This window comes from Rhineura floridana, chromosome 11 (genome assembly GCF_030035675.1).
Source record: "Rhineura floridana isolate rRhiFlo1 chromosome 11, rRhiFlo1.hap2, whole genome shotgun sequence".
NCBI lineage: Eukaryota > Metazoa > Chordata > Lepidosauria > Squamata > Rhineuridae > Rhineura > Rhineura floridana.
In genome coordinates this window covers 55,161,178-55,180,519 of record NC_084490.1, presented here as the reverse complement: position 1 = coordinate 55,180,519, position 19,342 = coordinate 55,161,178, and the positions used below count along the sequence as shown (strand labels likewise).

At 44.5% G+C, this 19,342-nt stretch overlaps 1 protein-coding gene across 2 annotated transcripts in view; it reads right to left on the bottom strand.

Annotated features, from left to right (window-relative positions):
• Positions 1-19,342, bottom strand: part of PLCD3 (phospholipase C delta 3) — a 66,882-nt gene that overhangs the window by 14,028 nt on the left and 33,512 nt on the right. For both annotated transcript variants that reach the window (XM_061590470.1, XM_061590471.1), the window contains 5 exons: positions 13,225-13,453; positions 11,948-12,077; positions 9,536-9,761; positions 4,925-5,126; positions 3,009-3,153 (listed from right to left, as the gene is read on the bottom strand). In XM_061590470.1, coding sequence (XP_061446454.1) covers positions 3,009-3,153; positions 4,925-5,126; positions 9,536-9,761; positions 11,948-12,077; positions 13,225-13,453 — 932 coding nt within the window. The remainder of the gene's footprint in view (positions 1-3,008; positions 3,154-4,924; positions 5,127-9,535; positions 9,762-11,947; positions 12,078-13,224; positions 13,454-19,342) is intronic.

Below are 19,342 nucleotides of genomic sequence, written 5' to 3'. Positions count from 1 at the left end.
TTACATTGGGGTGGGGAACCTTCGATCCTGCAGACGTTGCTGAACTACATCTCCCACCCATCCTAGCCAACAAAGCCAACAGTCAAGGCTGGTGGGAGCTCTACTCCAACAACAGCTGGAGGGTCAAAGGTTACCCACCCGTGTTTTATATGGATACTCTGTGGTTTTAACGGCTGCAGAAAATATAAAAATATGCAAGTAAAGCTTTTCACGCTGTTGTATTACCATGATGGGGGGACATGAACATACTGTTGCCTTTTGCCTTTTATACCACTATTAAAGGAACAATACTTCTATTAAAATTAAGTATGGCAAACCGCTATGTGGAGTGAACTCTGAGAAGTCACATGAAGTATTCGCTCCACTGTATTTGGCACTGGTTGGGCCTCATCTTGAATACTGCATCCAGTTCTGGACACCACATTTTAAGAAAAATGCAGACAAACTGAAACAGGTTCAGAGGAGGACAACAAGGATGATCAGGGGACTGGAAACAAGGCCCTATTATGAGAGACTGAAAGAATTGGGCATGTTTAGCCTTGAGAAGACTGGGGGGAGATATGATAGCACTCTTCAAGGACTTGAAAGGTTGTCACACAGAAGAGGGCCAGAAACTCTTCTCAATCACCCCAGAGTGCAGGGCACAGAATAATGGACTCAGGTTGCAGGCAGCCAAATTTCTTTACTTTTAGAGCAGTACAAAAATGGAACCAATTAACTAGGGAGGTGGTGGGCTCTCCAACCCTGGAGCTGTTCAAGAAGCAGCTGGACAGCCACCTGCTGGGTGGCTTGGATTCCTGCACTGACCAAGGCCTTAGATTCAATGGCCTTGTAGGCTCCTTCCAACTCTACTACTCTGTGCTTCTATGATTGTAAGTGTATCCAGCTGTATATACTTATTTGCCAGCTCAGGCAGATACATTTCACACATCTGGGAAAATGGGCTCTGGACCATGAAAAACATGTCACAATCAATCTGCTCATCTTCAAGGTACACCTGGATTCTAGGTTTTTGTTACAATAGATGTAAAAACATAAGAGCAGCCCTCCTGGAACAGACCAAAGGCCCATCTAGTCCAGTGTCCTGTTTCCCGCAATGGCCAAGAGAAGCCCACAAGCAGGACCTAAGGGCAATAGCTCTCTCCCATCGTTATTTCCCAGCAAACAGTTTTCAGACTAGCATTTCTACTCCTCTGGTATTCATAGAAATGTGGTGGTGGTTGTTTTAATTGTATGGTGAATACATTTTCTGGTTCCTGTCAACAGATACGCATTATCAGTCACAATCACCTTCTTGTAGCATAGAGATGGGCAGGTTACAGCAGTTAAAATTCAGGATTAAAAACAATTAAAACAAACTACAATCACAAAAATAGAGAGGGTCCTGAAAACATACATCTCAAGTGTCAAAGGCCAAGGTAAAGAAGTGTGTCTTTAGCATTCGCTGAAAACTGTACTTCTCATCCTCTCCTCCCAAGTGGCAGGAAATTCCAGGGGCAGATTTTCAGAGTCAGCTGCCTTGCAACGAATTTGTTTCTCTCAAGATGTTCAGTAATTTTGTGCTCTCTGTTTATTTATTTATACACAGGTTGATCAGATGGGGAACAAGCTTGCACGCAGGCAATGCTACTCCCAAAGCAACATCACTCCAGCACTCTGGAAATCCCAGAAGCTGCTTCTCCCTGGCAGAATCCTTTTAGTCACGTTTTCAAGCCAGCCTCAAACCCAAACGTGTTGCCTCTTTCTTGCCAAATTCAAGATTGCAAAAACAGTTCCTTGGATCCCCATCCAGGGTGATCGTATCTGGCACAAATTCCAATAGAGTAACTATCAGCAGTAATTAATCAGGTCTTCCTTGTGGACCAGGTAGTGCTAAGGAGCAGGTGAACATTTTGTATAATGGAAGGAAGTCTATAATTTGTTAACGTGCATAAGGTGAGTTGTTGTGCCTTTGGACTACGGCTTAGAGCAAAGAAGCAAATGTGTGAGGTCCCAGAGAGCTACAGTGCTCCTCCCCTGCTGCTGCACTACCCAGGGCTATAAGCCATGTCTTGGCTTCCCGTTACATCTGAACCTGGGCTTATGGTTCGTCTCACTCCAGACAAACCAGGAGCTGTAACCAAGGTTTGTTCTTGGTTTGCCCAGAGGAAAAAAAATCACAAGCCCAGGTTTGGACATAACACTAAGACAATCCATGGGTCAGCCCTGTGTAGCATAGCAAGAGGAGGATTGGAGGAGCCCAGTGGCCACGAATGTCACTCCAAGAACCTGCACGTTTGCTTGTTTGCACTAAGCCATGCTTTGGCTTAGCATTTCAAACGCGAACCGGGTCATCATTGCACAGGTGAGGGAAATGTAAACACTGATATGTTTCTTGGGAAAGGGGGCCTATGGGTGAGGCTACTACATCCATTTTGTGCTTCGTGTATTGTGAAAGTGAAACCCACATTGTCTAGAGCAGCCTTTCCCAACCTTTGTGCCCCCAGATGTTGCTGGACTACAATTCCCATCATTCCTGACCATTGCCCATGCTGGATGGGGCTGATGGGAATTGTGGTCCATCAACATCTGGGGGTAGAAAGGTTGGGAAAGGCTGGTCTAGAGTGAATATTTGGTTTAAAAGTACCAGCTTTCACACACATGTGACAAACAGGTATCCTCAATTAAACATGCAATAGTTTTTTTAAAATGGTTAATTATTTTGAGTAGAAGGACTGTGAGGAAGGCACCCTCTCAGAAAAGGCACTCCACCCTCTCCTGTGCTTCTTCTAGGATTGGGCCTGCTGAGACATTTGCACCCATCTTCTTCCAGAAATAAAACAGCATGCTTTCTTTCTTGTTTTCATCAGTTATATATGCATTTGAATCACAATATAAGTAATTGACTGAGCAAGGTGACTTTAACTGGGTAACAGCCCAAGTGAAAAAGAAAAATGCTAGTGTCTCAGAACTTCAAACATGGCTACTTCTATCTTGCAAGGAACCTTGGGAACTGTAGTTTAGTCTACCTTGAATGCATAGTCCCGGATGCTTTCAATTACATCCCGGAAGAGGATCTTGGAGGTGAGGGTGTGGCCGTGGTAGATGATGGGTTCCCCATTAGACCCCTCCCAGCAGTCGAGCTCCACACATCGGCACCCTTTCATCAAAGCCCTGTCAAAGACAGAAATAGGGTAAGGTGATGGATTTTGCATTTCAGCTCTTGAAGCTGGGATGGAGAGCAGCTGCATCCCCAAGCTCTCTCTCAAAGGGAAAAGAGAAAGGGTGAGAAAAGGGGAATAGCACCATCCTTCTGGCTAATGCCCAATTGTTCCGTTTCCTAAGCAACCACGAGACCAAGCTGAAGTGCGCTGAAGTGCCCTGAAGCCCAGGCAGGCCTGCACCAATCTGGAATGATTTAACCTTTCACGCCTGGAACTTCAAGGTTATGTTACTGGAGTTCAAGGAACTAACACACTCAGATTCAGATCAGCAACACCTACGAGATGGCCTAGCAGAGCAACAGGCTATACCAGCTAGCATACATCAAAACAGTTGCCACCTAGTCTTTTCTTTAACTGGCTAAACCATTTTTAATGCTCATTTTACTGAGAAAAGAAAGGCAATAACCTCTGTGGAGCACATTGTGTCTTTTTCCTTTGATTCTACAAGGCACCCATCACTTGAGATCAACCAGGGTTCCAGGATCTGTCAGAAAGGCAGAGAGGATTGTCAAGCCATGTCCAATTTCAGAGATGGGTGGGGTCTGGTTTTGGTGCAGACCAGATCAAGGCCCAGATCAGGCAGGGAAAGACAAAAGGAAGAGTCTGTGACAAGTTGGTCACACTGGGAAACCAAGCCTAGGGCAACAGTTATATAGAACAGAACAGAGCCCCATTAGTTCCTCAAGTCACTGATCCAGCCAAGTTGATGAGCTGCAGTACCTTCACTGTCTATTATACGGGTAGCACTATGCCACAGTAAAGATCAAGCCGCAGCCAACAAAGCTGGCTGCCTGGCACAAGGAATAATAAGACTACAGTACAATATACTATGAGGGTCCCTATATAACATGCACAACTAATAATAAGACCCACAAATATGTAATAAGCTTCAATGATCAAATATATAAAACAGGACAATAAACAATAATACACTACATAACAACCGTTACAAATCCATTTGACTATCAAGTCTTTTTTCAAATATGTCTTAATTAGTCCTACATCCCTCAGAAAGGTTCTTTGATAAACAAAAGTTAATGTTATAAACGGAACTATAACTGGTTGTTCTGTAGTATATTATTATTTATTGTCTTGTTTTTAGGTATTTGTTCATTGAAGCTTATTACAAGTATTTTCACATATTTGTGGGTCTTCGTTGCTGGTTGTACAAGGTGTCAGGCACTGTGGCATGAGTGCCTGGTTTGAGTCTTCTGGCCCCTGATAAGGATTCAGACTACTGTTGTGCAAGCCAGCACTCTTCACCAAACCCTATGCAGTATGAGCCACTAACTTCAAGGTATAAACAAGTTGTGACACCACCCAAGGGATGGCTCAGAGTAATTTTTCACACATTGTTCCACTGGGTTCCTTGGGGGATTATGGGACACATAATTAATGGAATCACCTGAGCCTTAGAAAGGCAACAGAAACCAAGAAACATGAAGAGTGCCGTTCCCTCTCCAGGTATCTGGTTGCCCCTATTCAGTCATCCTGCCTTAGCATGTGGCCTCCTTCAGGAAGCAGCCCTGCCAACCAACCAGTTATCCTCTCTTCCCGTCTGGAGCTCACCCACTTCCATACTTATCCCACTCCCCACTTCCTCCACCAGTTGCCACAACAATCCTTTGCCCTACCACCCAGCTATTCCTTGCTTCTGAAAGCAGTGTCAGGAGCCATTTTGGGCATAGCTGTTCTCCTGCTTTGCCCTGAAGCCTGCTTACCGGATGTAAGCCTCAGTGCTACTGGGGCCTCCAATCTGGTTGTCCGTCAGGTAGGTGTTATGGGAGGAGGAGATGAAGTAATGGCACAGCGGCTGGCTCATGTCCTGGTAGATCCCTGCGTGGGCCTGGTTGAGGATGTTTCCGGCCGAGGACAGCAGGTACATCATGAAGCCATCCAGCATCATGAGGTGGTGCTGCCGGGCTGTGGGATGAAGAGATGGTTAGTGGAGGGAGTCTGTTTCCACCCATCAAGCACACTTAGTGTGCATATTTCATAAAACAGCAATCAAAAATATTGTGAAAGTAGGCCAAAGACACACATGTAAGCTAACAAGCAGCAGCAGTCCTGCATCTCATTCTTCTCCTCTCCTCCCAAAAGGGTCCACTTTGGACAATCACCCCATGTCATATAAGGCCAGGGGATGGGGGGGGATATCAGGAGCAAGTGCTTCTCCCTCACTCCTCCCCTCCTTCTGTTGAGTGTTGGCTTCAGGGCGAAAATCCTGACTTGTACTGATCCAAAGCCCCTACTTTGTCCAAAGTGGGAAACGCTGGCTTAATGTTGATATCTGGCTTATTTGCCAGGTTTGTTATTCTGATGGTCTCTGGCTTATTTCCCTGGCTAGTTAATCAACATCAAGCCAGATTTGCCTAGCTGGGACGCAGCAGGAATTCTGCCGTATTACAAGTTAGGATCCTCACGCTGGAAACCGTGGGCTGTGAGGTGGGGTGCTGCCACTGCACTCCCTTCCCATCTGCAGCAGTGCTGCTGCTCACCCGGATGTGGATGTGGCAGGGCAGGGCAAGCACCATGTTGGCAGTGGGCACAAATGTTTGTGCATGCAATCCAGTGCTGCCTCTGCCCTTGCCACCCCGTCCTAGTCCTGGCAAGCAGCAGCATCACCGCACTGTGGCTCCCACTTCATAGAATTGTAGAGCTGTAAGGAGCCTAGAAGGCTATTGAGTTCAATCCCCCGCTCAACGCAGGAATCCAACTTAAAGTATACCCAACAGGTGCTTGTCCAGCTCTTGAATGCCTCCAGTGTTGGAGAGCCCACCACCTCCCTAGGTAATTGGTTCCATTGTCCTACTGCTCTAACAGAAAGTTTTTCCTGGTGTTCAGTTGAAATCTGGCATCCTGTAACTTGAGCTCATTATTCTGTGTCTTGCACTCTGGGATGTTCAAGAACAGATCCTGGCCCTCCTCTGTATGATGACCTTTCAGGTACTTGAAGAGTGTACCGCTCTGCAACTGGGTACAAGAAGAGGGAAGAGGCCAGGGAGGACTGCTCAGCCCTGCCACTTGTTTTCAGCTTCATGAAACCATGGTTCACAAACCATGGCTTATGTTCATAAAACCATGGTTTATGAAGTCTGGAATGACTGTATGTACCAGGCCAATGTGCACTGCAGCAAAACATATAATGTGATGATGCTGTTGTGATTTCTTTTTCATCATCACCGCTCTACTTTGTGACTTCTTGAGTGGGGAGGTGTTATTAGGGGAATGCAAAGGATCACAATCTGTAATGTGTAACTCCAATTTCTCCCCCGTGCCTCACATTATGCCTTTTTAATGTTTTCTCTTTCTTTTGGCTAACGTTATGTTGGCTGTTTTTGTTGCAAGGTGCTGCGCTGTAATTATAATATGGAAAAAACCAATGAAGCATTTATTGTTGTTTTTAAAAAAAGCAAGATGACATCACATCATTTTTTTTCTTTGGTAGGGAGATACAGGAGGCGCTGCTGCTTTCACCAACCACCATGCATTCTCTATAATGTGCAGCTTGAGCTGTAGACGTCAGCTTTCTGTGGCTGCGCACGGATTACAGCTTATATAAGCAAAGACTCAGAGGCAGTGTCATATCATTATTTATGTAGGGCCATCTACAGACATGGTGCTTTAACAAAGAACAGGTTTGACAGATCCCTACCCAAAAGGGCTTGCAATCTAAAAATAGAAACAAGGGAAGCAACAGAATTGGAGGACAAGAGTAAGCAGGGGGGAAAGATGCCATTCTTTCAGTCACATATACATTAGGCTTAGTTATAATAGGCTATTGGAATTAGGGTTGACTGGGACTGGCCTGCCAGATGTCACTAAACTACAACTCCCACCAGCCCCAGCAAGCATGGCCAGTAGCCAGGGATGATGGGATTTGTAGTTCAGCTATATCTGAAGGGCTAAAGGTTCCCCACACCTCCCCTAAAACCTTCATGGGAAAGTTGCGTTTTGAGGAGTGGCTTGAGGAAAGTAAGGGAGGTGGTCTCACAGAGGTTGTTCTGGGAGGCAATTCCAAAGCTATAAGGGGGGATCAAGGGTTAAATGGCACCATTGTTTAAGGAAGCAGGAGCTCTTCAGACAACAACAGGAGGAGCAGCTCGACAACCAAAGGTTCCAGACAGGGATGTGTTCAGATGTACAGGAGGAGAAACGGAAGGCCGTGAAGGGCTTGAAAGGCAAGGATGAGAAGCTTGTACAGGATCTGGGACCAGATACGAAGCCAGTTTTGGGATTGAAGGAGGAGCATCACATGATCAAAACAAAGAGGAGTGGTGAACAGTTTTGGCAGCAGAACACTGGAGAGATGTGAAACAGCCAAGCTGAGAAGAGGAGGAGGAAAAGACTGCAGAAGTTAAGGTGAGAAATGACCCAGAGGCATGATTTTGTAGATGGGCCAGAGGAGGACTGCATTTGTGCAGAGATGTAATGGAAGAAGCAACATGATAGGATGACAGCGTATGACCTGGGGGCAGGGGGAGGCACAGAGAGAGTCAGAGCTAAACATCAAGGCTTTGTACCTGATGAAGAGGGTGACTGGTGATGTTGACAACAGATAACAAGGAGAAGAGGGCTTCGGAGAGAAAAGGAGCACAGCACAGGAAGCTGCCTTGTACCAAGTCAAACCATTGGTCCATCTAGTTCAGTATTGTCTATGCTGAATGGCAGCGGCTCTCCAGGGTTTCAGACAGGGAGTCTCTCCCAGTCCTACCTGGAGATGCTGGCAACTGAACCTGGGACCTTCTGCATACAAAGAAGATGCTCTACCACTGAGTCATGGCCCTTCACCTAGGAGAAGCTTGGTCTTGAACAAACTGAGCTTGAGATGAAGCTTCCAAGCAGAAATATCAGAGAAAGACTTGGAAATGCAGAATTGAATGGAGAAAGTTCTGGGGTAGAGATTTTGGGATGGGTGTCATCAGTGTACATAGGTGGTACTAAAAGCCATCAGCCTACTTTCTCTTTTTTTTTTTAGTTTCAGTGTTCTTGAAATATTAAGATGTACGACAACAGTTAACTAACTTGAATAACACAAACACAAATATCATAAAGAATAACTATAAATGATTCATTAAAAAAACAAGATAACTTTCTGAGTGAGGCAGCAGCAATTTCAGATGAAACAGAAGAAGGGAGGCAAGGACAAGGAAGAGGATGTCATTGTAGAGTTGCTATTGCCCACAGTTTACACGTTCATCTTTTGTGCTCCACCATGATCACAAATTGAAACACGGAAAAATAGTTTAGAGGTTTTTGAAATATTCCACATTATACCTCCCAAAAAAGTAAATTTTCTAGAACTAGTAGTATGGATCAGCAAGGCTGCAATGATGTGTATATTTCTAGCATAACTGTCACTGGGCCCCACTGAAGAGTCATCCACAATTAGTTGTCCTCTCCCATACCTGCAGCACTTTTGGAATCATTTTGAAAGTTTCTTTTCCAAAGTAGCAGCTGAAAAGATAGGTTACATATCTCTACATGAATTTATGTAGCTCTCAATTTTTTTAAAAAAAGCATCTTTTATGAAATGAAATTGCTTGTGCTCTTGACTTGAGTGAGACTTGGGAAAATAAAAGAGATTCAGTTAGGAAAACCCAGTAGATAGGCTTTTTTTCCTGTAGCAATTTTGTTCCCCCAGCCTTCTGTGAATATTTGCACAGCTCCCAAGCTACCAATACTGGATCAGGTCTACAAAGTCTTGGTCAGAAAGCCCCACCCTGTGAAGGATTAACATCTGGTTAGTCTAATAACCATTTCTGGGAGGATGGCTTCCTCTGAGAAGTGTGGTGGCCCAGAGATTCAGAAGCAAAATGATAGTTGAGGTACATCTGATGACTTGGGGAGTCTTATGAACACCTTTGCTACCCCGTGCCTCTTGTGTCTGCCAGCAGGAGCCAAAACTGTGAGAGTGGCAGCCCAGGTGAGGAAGCCCCACCCTGTGAAGGACTAACATCAGGCTGTTACAGTAGCCATTATACCTTTGCCCTTCCATAATAAATCTTACCTATTTTGTTGTATTTTAAATAAACTGATAGGCACCTCAAGAACTTCAGGTGGGGTATAAACACTCCAACTAAAATAAAACAGAAGTTGCTCTTAATAGTTCCACAGAAATAACGGAATCCATTATTCCTTCTCTTAGGTTTCACCTCAGGTCTGAAATTCCAACGGAGAATTCTTGGGATTCAGCTGTTTAAGCTACTTGTTCTTTTTGGATGTACTTGCAACACAACAACATAACAAAGGCAAGGCACCCGTAAGAATCATAACCATGCTGGCAAACATTCCATCATAACCTTGAGATGTGTGTAGTGGCGAGGTCATACCTTTCTCATTCAGCTCATAAGTCTGGATGATGTCACGAGCCTGCTGCAAGCTGGCTTCCTCACCCTGGTCACGGAGAAATTCCTGCAATTCCTCAGGTGACAGCACACAGTCCTCACCCGAGTAATGGCGGAAGATTTCCTCCAGCTCAGGCCGCGCCATTAGGCGTGTGCAGAACTCCTCAATCTCATATTCCTCCAAGCGGTCATTGTTGGATCTGTCACACTCCTAGCAAAAGAGAGAGGTAGCAGTAAGTAAATTGGCATGGAAGAATGGATGAGAGAGAACAGGTAGCGACCGAGGAGCTCAGGTGGCGTCAGTACTGTGTGCTTGTTGTTTTTTAATGGAAATTCTGTAAGTAAAACAAATAGTACAAAGTGAATCTGCATACATTTGACATCATTTCTTCTGGTGCTTCTAGCCATGGAGAGGGGCAAGGAGCTATGAAGAATACAGAAGTACAGGGGGGGTGAAAAATGACAGGCATTAGGGCCCAGGGGTCAAGATTCCAGAAAGCTGCCTGTTACCAGAAGCTGGATTAGTCAACAATATGGAGAAGAGGAATATAAAAATGCTGAGAGAAGAGGCAGGGCCCCCCACATACCCTGCTCTGGGAGGATATGAGGTTGTAAAACAATTGTCAAGAGCTCTTAGACCAGACTGTTGTATTGAAGTTGTGGCTCAGCAACTCAGCAAGATAAGGCAGGCCTGAGGGCACCAGTGCTGTGGAAGGGAGGTAGGGACAAGGAAGGGGGGAGACTAATGTGTTCCTCCTCCCTGCTCCCCTCCAACATGACAGCCTCTACTCATCATTGGCTCTAGAGTGATTTCAATGTGGGACTGCCCTAAAGGTGGTTCACAAATTTCATCTAGTGCAGGATGCCAAAGTTTGCTTCCAAACAGAGGTGAGGAGGCAGATGCTGGCTTCCAGATAGATTCCAGGCCCAATTCAAGGTTCTGGTTCTGACCTTTGAAACATGAAATGGCCTGGGAACCTACTTGTTAAAGTTCAGGTCGGCAGGTTAGTCCCATCCATACTGTGCTTCAAAGCAGGATATCTTCTGCTGCCTCTGGATCAGAGCTTGGAAAAGTTACTTTTTTTTGAACTACAACTCCCATCAGCCCCAGCCACTGGATTGGGCTGATGGGAGTTGTAGTTCAAAAAAAGTAAGTTTTCCAAGCTCTGCTCTGGATCTCATTCATTGAGCCTACTCTGATACTTGAAAGAGACAGCTGGCAGAAGGACTGGGAGAAGAAGTAATTAAAAGAAGAAGGGCGTAGTAAAGAACTACACCTGAGAAGGCAACATGATAAGGGCGGACCCACACTAGGGATGGGATCCGTTGGCAGGTGCCGCTTCAAAAGCACTCTGTCAACCTAACAGGTGGTATCAATTCAAGGTCATTCTTTGTCTGCTATCCACTGCTTTTACTGGTCTGGTTTTTTTCTCCACCCAAATATTGGTATTAATATCGATATTTTGAAAGGAAATACTGATATTCTAAAAAGGAAATACCAATAAGTAAAAGGAAATGCTGATATTTGAAAGGAAAGGAAAGTGGCTTCACCACCACCTTCTCCTCCTCCACTGTGACTGAGGCTGGTCAGTTTTCATGCTAGCAAGCCAAGACAGGCTGTTTTCCTTTTGGAAAGGAAAGCAGGAAAGCAGCTTCCAGTGCACCTCATCCCCCACTTCCTCCTTGACAAGCCTAGAGTTCTTAATGTGGGAAAGACTCCCCAGGGGTAGGCTTTGAACTTCTATTATAGGCTTCGTTTGCTTCCTCCCTGCTTGGAGCTTATATTATTCAAGTAGAGGGGAGTGGCAGAGAGAGGGGGGCACAGGAATGGGGTGGGCACTCTGGAGAGAGCTGGGCAGGTGGATAGCAGTGGGCTAGCTAGAGAGATTTGTGCTCAGAGGGTACAAATTTGCCAGCCCCACCACCTGAAGTAATTTCTTCAGTTTGCCTAATGGAAGGGCCAGCGCATGAAAAGAGGAGGTGTATATAGGACAGGGAGTGATCCAGAGGAACATGAGCAAGGCAGGAAGGCAGAGGACTGTGTAGGGAAGGAAACCCAAGAAAGAAATTGTTCAGACAGGAGAGGCAGAAGTTCAAATATTGGCTTGAAATAATCAGGCAAATCCTTGGCTGCAAACCTCTAGTGTACTGTTACTGTGATTCTGTTATTCTAAAAGTGTTGACTAGGGGAAAACTCATCTCATAAAGGCATTCAAATCTAGTGGGTTTTTTTGGTGAGGGGGAGGGATGGGAAAGTACACAGTGTGTTCGCAAGAGAGCCAGAGCACTCTTTATCTAACAGAGGAGGTATGAAGCTGCAACCAAGCAGGATGTGAGGTAGTAGGCAAGATGGAGGCTAGGATATAAGGCAGAACAATGTGTTTTGCAGGGAAGTACCTTGAAGAGCCTGTAGGCATAGATGTCATTCATGTCTATGTTTATCATGCGCAACATGTTTTTGATCTCTTTGAAACTCATCTTATTGTCTTTGTTCTTGTCAGCCTGGTGTAGGATGTCATGGATCCAGGTGGAACCTGATGTAAGGAAAGAACAAGGGGACTGGAAGGAATCATCCCTGGGACAAGGTTACACACACAGAGGAATAATCACTACAATGGAAATATTGAATTATTAATCATAATGAATGATTTGTTGAGAATTTGTGTTTCATTTTGCAGAATTGGGGACTCTTTGGCTATAGATAAACAAACTTTGCTGAAGCTAAGCTGATGGACAACTCAGAACTAAGGTCTTGCAAGCAGACCTTAGCTAGCAAAGTATGCTGACAATGCTTAGATTAGAATGTAGAGACTAATATTCAGAACCACTGGTCATTCACAGAGGAAGGCAATGTGCTTGTACATACATTTAGGGACAAAACTAGATTTGATGTAAATACTAAAATGACTGCCTAGGCCAGCGTATTTCAACCAGGCTTCTATGGGACCCTTGGATTCTGTCAGCATTCCTCAGGGCCCAAGTTTCCATGACATTTCACAACCTCCCACCTAAGGCCCTTCTGCTTCATTGATCTCAAAAATATTCCAGGTTATAATTAATAATTAGTATAAGTGTTTGCCTTTGCATTTTGTCATGGTTAAAGAAATTTTACTTAATTTTCTTTCTTTTCTTTTGTATTGTCTGAGGGGAGGAAGGAGAGGAGGTTGGGGTTCTGCAGGATATCACAGCATGTCACAGGGATTCCTCAGACAAAAAATGATTGAAAATGACTAGCCTAACATTCGGGTTATCACATTTACCAGGGGTGTAAGTGGAGATGGAATCTCAAGTTCAGAGAAAGAGGTCTGATTTTTTCTCCTTTGGTACACTTCAAATGTACAACCAACTCACAGATTTAAACTAGCTCTGGTTCCACTCTTTGGAAACCTCCAAATGTGGTTCCATATACTATTTTAAACTTTATTGTCTGGGTCTTGTTGTCAAAGCCCTTCTTCACACCAAAATCTGAGGGCTGGCCTTACCTTTAGGCAGGTTGAGGCAACCACCTCAAGCAGCCAATTTGGGGTATAATGAAAGGGCAGCAAATTGTTAGTAATTTAATTTATTATTGTTGTATAATGGCTTGGGGGCAATCCTGGCTGCACCCTATTGCACCTAAAGAGTAGCACAGTTGCTGTGTTCAAAGTCTCTGGTGGCTTGAACGAAAAGGATATTGCTCGAGCTTTTCCCGCTGGCTCATGGCATCACCTCTGGCCACCAGTTTTGTGAGACCTCTCACCCACCGTTGAGCTTCATCTACAGTTCGGGCGGCTAGGTCCAGATTTTTCCGCTTGCCCCTGAAGACAATGGTAAAGCACTGCTCCTCAGGGAAAGAGCTGCCGAATTTCCGAAGCCCCTCTGATTGATAGCCTTCACGCACACTTTCGATGTGCAGGATGGAGACTGAAAGACAAAACATGAACATAAGGACTGCATATGGAGAGCAGGTACAGCGCAAGAGAGAAGTCTGAGATTAAATGGGAAATTACACTGAGGATCTCAACGCCCTGAATTCTTATGGCTGAATTCTTAGGGTTTTCCACTGAAGCATTGTTAGAATGCCATATTTAGAGCTGGGAAGGCTCATAGCTCAGTGGTAGAGTATGTGCTTTGCATGCGAAAGGCCCAGGTTCAATCCTTGGCATCTCCAGATAAGGCTGGCAAAGACCCCTGCCTGAAACCCTAGAGAGCAGCTGCCAGTCAGAGACTACTGAGCTAGATGGACCAATGGTCTGAGTCGGTTGAAGGCAGCTTCCTGTATTCCTAAGCTGAAGGTGAAGAATGCTTAAGGGCCAGGGGAGCTACAGGGGAAGAAGTGCCCAGAAAACAGGTTGGCTGAAGGACAGGAGCTGGCAGTGGCCTGAGAGAAACAAAAGCACGAGGCAGGGAGTTGAGGGAGAGGGCTGAGGAAAGTCTTCACATAGGGCAGGATGTGCTTTATTTATAAAGTGCTTTCTCTATTTACTCACATTTAAAAATGGGCCTATAAGGTAGATCAGGATTATTAGCCTCATTGTGTAGCTGAGGGACTAAAAGTGAGTGGCTTTACCACCCAGTGACTTACCCTGCTCTTTGTCAAGTCTTACCTACCCTGTCAACGTGTGGAGGACCTGGAACATTCATGCGAAGGGTAAAGAACCTATGGCTCCTGCCAGATGTTCTTGGGTGCCTGACCATTGGCCATGCTAGCTGGTGCTGATGGGAGTTGGAGTCCAGCAACATCTGGAGGGCCACAGGTTCCTCACCTCCGATCTACATTTTTCAGCCCTTTAGGAATAATTCCTTTCAAACAGGAAGCTCCCCAGTTCCTGTCAGCTACCCACCAACAAATTCAGGTTGTGCAGTTATAGTTGATTGGGAGGTCTCACACAATAAAACCTGCTTCCTCAAAAGACTGGGCTTTTTGCAGTAAGTAAATTAATGGGGAGAGCCAGTGTGGTGTAGTGGTTAGAGTGTTGGACTACAACTTGGGAGACAAAAACTGTGAAGTTAAAATCTACCTTAACGCAAACACAGTGCTCCAAACAAAGTTAAGGTACAGACATATAATTATAAAATGATATCAAAAATTTAATATGTACATGAACAGTCAATATAAAATCCCTATAGATATTTTCATATAATAATAACGAACTCCAGCAAAATAATAAAAAAATCAGTGCCCATATACAATAAAATATATGATATAGTCAAGATAATATCAATGTAGAGATAAAGGGCAACTTGTGAACAGTGGCCAATACATATAAATCAATGCCCACATGTAATAAATTGCAAAATGTGTAACATAGCCAAATGCATTTCGACAATTAGTCTTCTTCAGTGGCTTTCATGATGGGTATACACTGCAAAGGGCAAAAAATATAATTAAGAACATTAACTACTAATGGTGAATGCCTCCGAGTGAAGAATGTTGTACAGCTGTTAAAACAGATGCCATAAATCCACTTACTTTTGTGTATTATGTTCTAATATATGAACTGATATGTGGGCTATTCATTAACTCAATTGTTCTGCATGAAAATAATTATGAATTAAGTTACAGACTAACACAATAGAAATTTTAACAATGAGTAAAATAATGTAGTATATAGAAAAAATAAAATACATACCATTTCCTTCTGTCAGTCAATTGTAAAAAATATATTGACAATTTTGCCAACGTAACACATCCCAGAGATGTTGCTGTATTTTAAATATCTAATCAGCCAAGTCCTTGCAGGAGGGTAAGCCTGCAGATGTAACACAGCTGTGGGAACTACTCCTCCAGCCACTCGGTACATGCCATATCTCAGCTGAATTTGCTCAACTATTTTGCATTAACCCCTATTGGGTTACCGGAGACACTTCACCATAAGGATACTTGAAGGTAAAGGTGTCCCCGCACTTGTAGTGTGAGTCGTTTCCGACTCTTAGGGTGACGTCGCGTTTACTAGGAAGACCATATATATGGGGTGGGATTGCCAGTTCCTTCCCCAGCCTTTCTTTACCCCCCAGCATATGCCAGGTACTCATTTTACCGACCACGGATGGATGGAAGGCTGAGTGGACCTCGGCCCCTTTTACTGGAGATTCGACTTCCTCCTTTTGTTGGAATCGAACTCCGGCCATGAGCAGAGCTTCGGCTGCATTACCGCCGCTTACCACTCTGCGCCACCTGTATGCCAATAAACTGTCTAACTCAGCCTTTCCCAACCAGTGTGCCTCCAGATGTTGTTGGACCACAACTCCCATCTTCCTGACCATTGGCAATGCTAGCTGAGGCTGATGGGAGTTGTGGTCCAACAACATCTGGAGGCACACTGGTTGGGAAAGGCTGGTCTAAATAACAGTTACCGCCACCTCTGAATACCGCTGACCATGAAAACCCAATTCATAGGGTCATCGTAAGTTGGGATCAACTTGAAGGCAGTCCATTTTCGAAGCAATGGGAACATGCACTGGGAAGTATAAGATCACACTTGCTTTGACACAACGTATGCATATCATCTAGCCTCCCCACAAACAAATCAGAGTGAATGCTCCTTAAATAGCCAATGTTGTCTAATCTCCCTGGCAAACAATTCAGGATGAGCGTTCAATAAACAGGTTTTCTGGAAGCACCCATGGTTAGGATCACGCTCTTGGTCTCAAATAAACTATTCCCCCCCTCCCAACAGCACACCCATTGCATCCAGCACACCCATGGCAACAATACTCTCTGACAATACATGCAACAATACTCTGTGACAATACACTGGACAGCTCCCATCACCCTTGGCAGGCTTTCAACTTCCATAGCTGCTTTTTGTCTATAGGGCTTGTTTAAACATTGTTTATAGTTTTCCTAAAAACATTTATTTTTCTTTGAAACATGCACTTGCCCTCTCCTACACTCGGATACTTATCACTCATTTTTTGAAAAGACAACAAACATGCTTTACCGCTGCAAAATGGCTATTTTACTGGAGCAAAGTGGCTTCTCCCTCCACCTGTTTACATTGATATATCTAATTACACTTCTATCCAGTGGAAGCCAGTCCATCAGGGCAAGTGGGGCACTGCCCCACCAACCTCAGTCTGCCCTTACTCAGCCCCCACCTACCTGCCTGCCTTCTTACTTGCAACCAATCCATGGCGTGGCACCACTATTTGTCAGCTTCCTGTTCCTTAGGGTGGTATTAAATGGTAGCTACTCAGAATAGACCCACTGAAATTAACAGACATGACTAACTTAGAGTCATTAATAAGTTAATGACTTAGAGTCATTTAATGAGTCTACTCTGAGTAGGACTGAGTTAAATGTATTCCTTAGTCTCAGTGTTGTCCTTTACAGAACTCAGCAGGGAGAAGGATGGGGACAAAACTAGAACTGGATGGCTCTGCCTGTCATTGGCTCCAGCTTCACCTGCTGTTTGGGCTACCTGCCTTCCGCCCCACCAGTCTCATGGGGCACCAGCCACTACTGCTTCTATCCCACCTTTCTCCAAGAAGCACAAGGTAGCTCACATGGTTCTACTCCTCCCCTTTTACCCTCACAACGTCTCTGTGGGTTAGCCAGTGAGGTTTATGGCCCAGTGGGATTCAACACGAGCATCAGATTAACTCCATAGGAGGGGGCACTCCCATTTGCACACATGAAAACTACTTGGCACAAGCCCTCAAAGCAAGTAGTTAAACATTTTAAAGTACTTGTTTGCTTGCAAATTCCTACTATGGCTAGCTTTTACATTCCATTCCAGCAAACTAGGACCTACCCCTACTGACGTGACAGGGATCAAATAAACCACAAAATCATCTAGGGAAAACAAACAAACCCACACCTTTCCTTGCACCACACCCTGCCTTAAGTGTTAATGAGCCATAGGTAACTGAAAGTTTAAGTTGGGGGTGAACGGAGTACAAGTATTTCCTGCTTCAGCCAAGACTGACAGACAATAGGTGTGGAGACTGGCAGTTGACAGACTGACCTGTGAATAAGGAAGTCTTGCCTCTGCCATTAATTTACTGAAGGTGATCTTAGTTAAGTCTCTCTCTCTGTCTGTCTTTGTTCTATAGCTGCAAAATGGAGATAATACTAATCTACTCTGCAGGGTTGAGATAAGAATTATTGAAATAGTATGTGGGGAGCACTATATGAATATAAGTAAAGTATTACATTTGCCAACCTTCAAGCTCCCTCTCTTTTTGGGGCAGCCATCTTTTCCCCAAGAATTCTCCTGGAAATGACATTATGCTCTGCTGTAGGGCTGTTCACAGGGTCTTTCTGTCCCAGGAACGGGCCATGTCTGGGAGCAGCCAGGCTGCTCCCAGCAGTAATGGCAAGGTGTTTTTTATTCCTGGTTTAGAAGAAAATAGAAAAAAATCCCTTATCCACCTAACATTTAATGTAAGACTAAAATCCTTTAAATTTGCCTTCCCCAAAAAAGTGAGCAAATACCCCCCCCTTTAACAGGGGATGAATGGTTCTGTGAAAATGTGTGCGGGGATATTTGACACACCTTGAGATTAGACATCAAAGACAGATCCATCAGTGGCTATTAAATCATGATGGCTGTATGGAAGCTCCAGGCGGAGAGGCAGTATGCCCCTAAATTCCATTTTCTGGGGAACAACAGTGGAAGAGGGCTATTGTGCTCATGTCTGCTTGTGGGCTTCCCAGAGGCATTTACTTGGCTGCTGGTGGAAACAGGATGCTGGACTAGATGGATCTTTGGTCTGATCCAGCAGGATGCCTCTCCCGATATGAACCGGCCCGTACACTACGGTCTACTACGAAGGCCCTCCTCCGGGTTCCGTCTCATAAGGAGGCCCGGAGGGTGGTGACAAGATCTAGGGCCTTCTCAGTGGTGGCCCCCAAATTGTGGAACAGTCTTCCCGAGGAGGTGTGCTTGGCGCCGACACTATTATCCTTTCGGCACCAAGTTAAAACCTTCCTCTTTTCCGAGGCATTTTAATTTAAGTTAACTTAATTTTAAATCTGTTGTAATTGATTTTAGATTATGTTGTTTTTATATGCTCTATTGTATGATATTGTGTGATTTTATTGTACTCTTGTGTTCACCGCCCAGAGAGCTATTGCTAGTCGGGCGGTATAAAAGTGTAATAAATAAATAAATAAATAAATAAATAATAATAATAATAATAATAACAACATGCTTAAGATGCTTTAATTGGGCTTTCTGCTGTGTAGTTGTAGACTTGGATTTCTTCCTTCTTAAAAGGACAAATGAATGCACCTGTGCAGAGCAGTGTTCATTCTTTAAAATCAGGGGTGGCTAATCCCTGGCCCAGGTGCCTATTCTGAAACCGAAATAAGACCTCACTGATTTGGGTGATAGCGGCTAAAAGGGGGGAAATAAAGAAGACCCATTGCTGGGGTGGGTAGAGAGATTTAAACCTCAGCATGCTGATGAAGATGCAATTTGCCCCTCCCCAAACATCAGATCAATCATTTGATGAATAGGACAGGGAGATAATCCCTCTTCTCAACTGAGCTGTACAGATTAGCTGAACTGGGGGGAGGAGGCTCTGCGTGTGTATATATGTGTGTGTGTTTATGAGAATGAGAGAGGATGGGGTGGCTGCATGCACTTTTGGCACACTCACTTCACAGGGGGTTGGGAAAGGGTAAATGCAGCCCTCGGGCCAAAACAACATTAGCTACTCCGCTTTAGAGTGCCTTTTCAAAACTAACAACAAAAAATGGTTGCTGTACAACATAATTTGAGAGTTGAAGGGGAAAAAAAAAAATCAGACCTCCACATGTTTAGCTCAGGTTAGTATTGATGCTATCGCACAGTAGCTTTCATA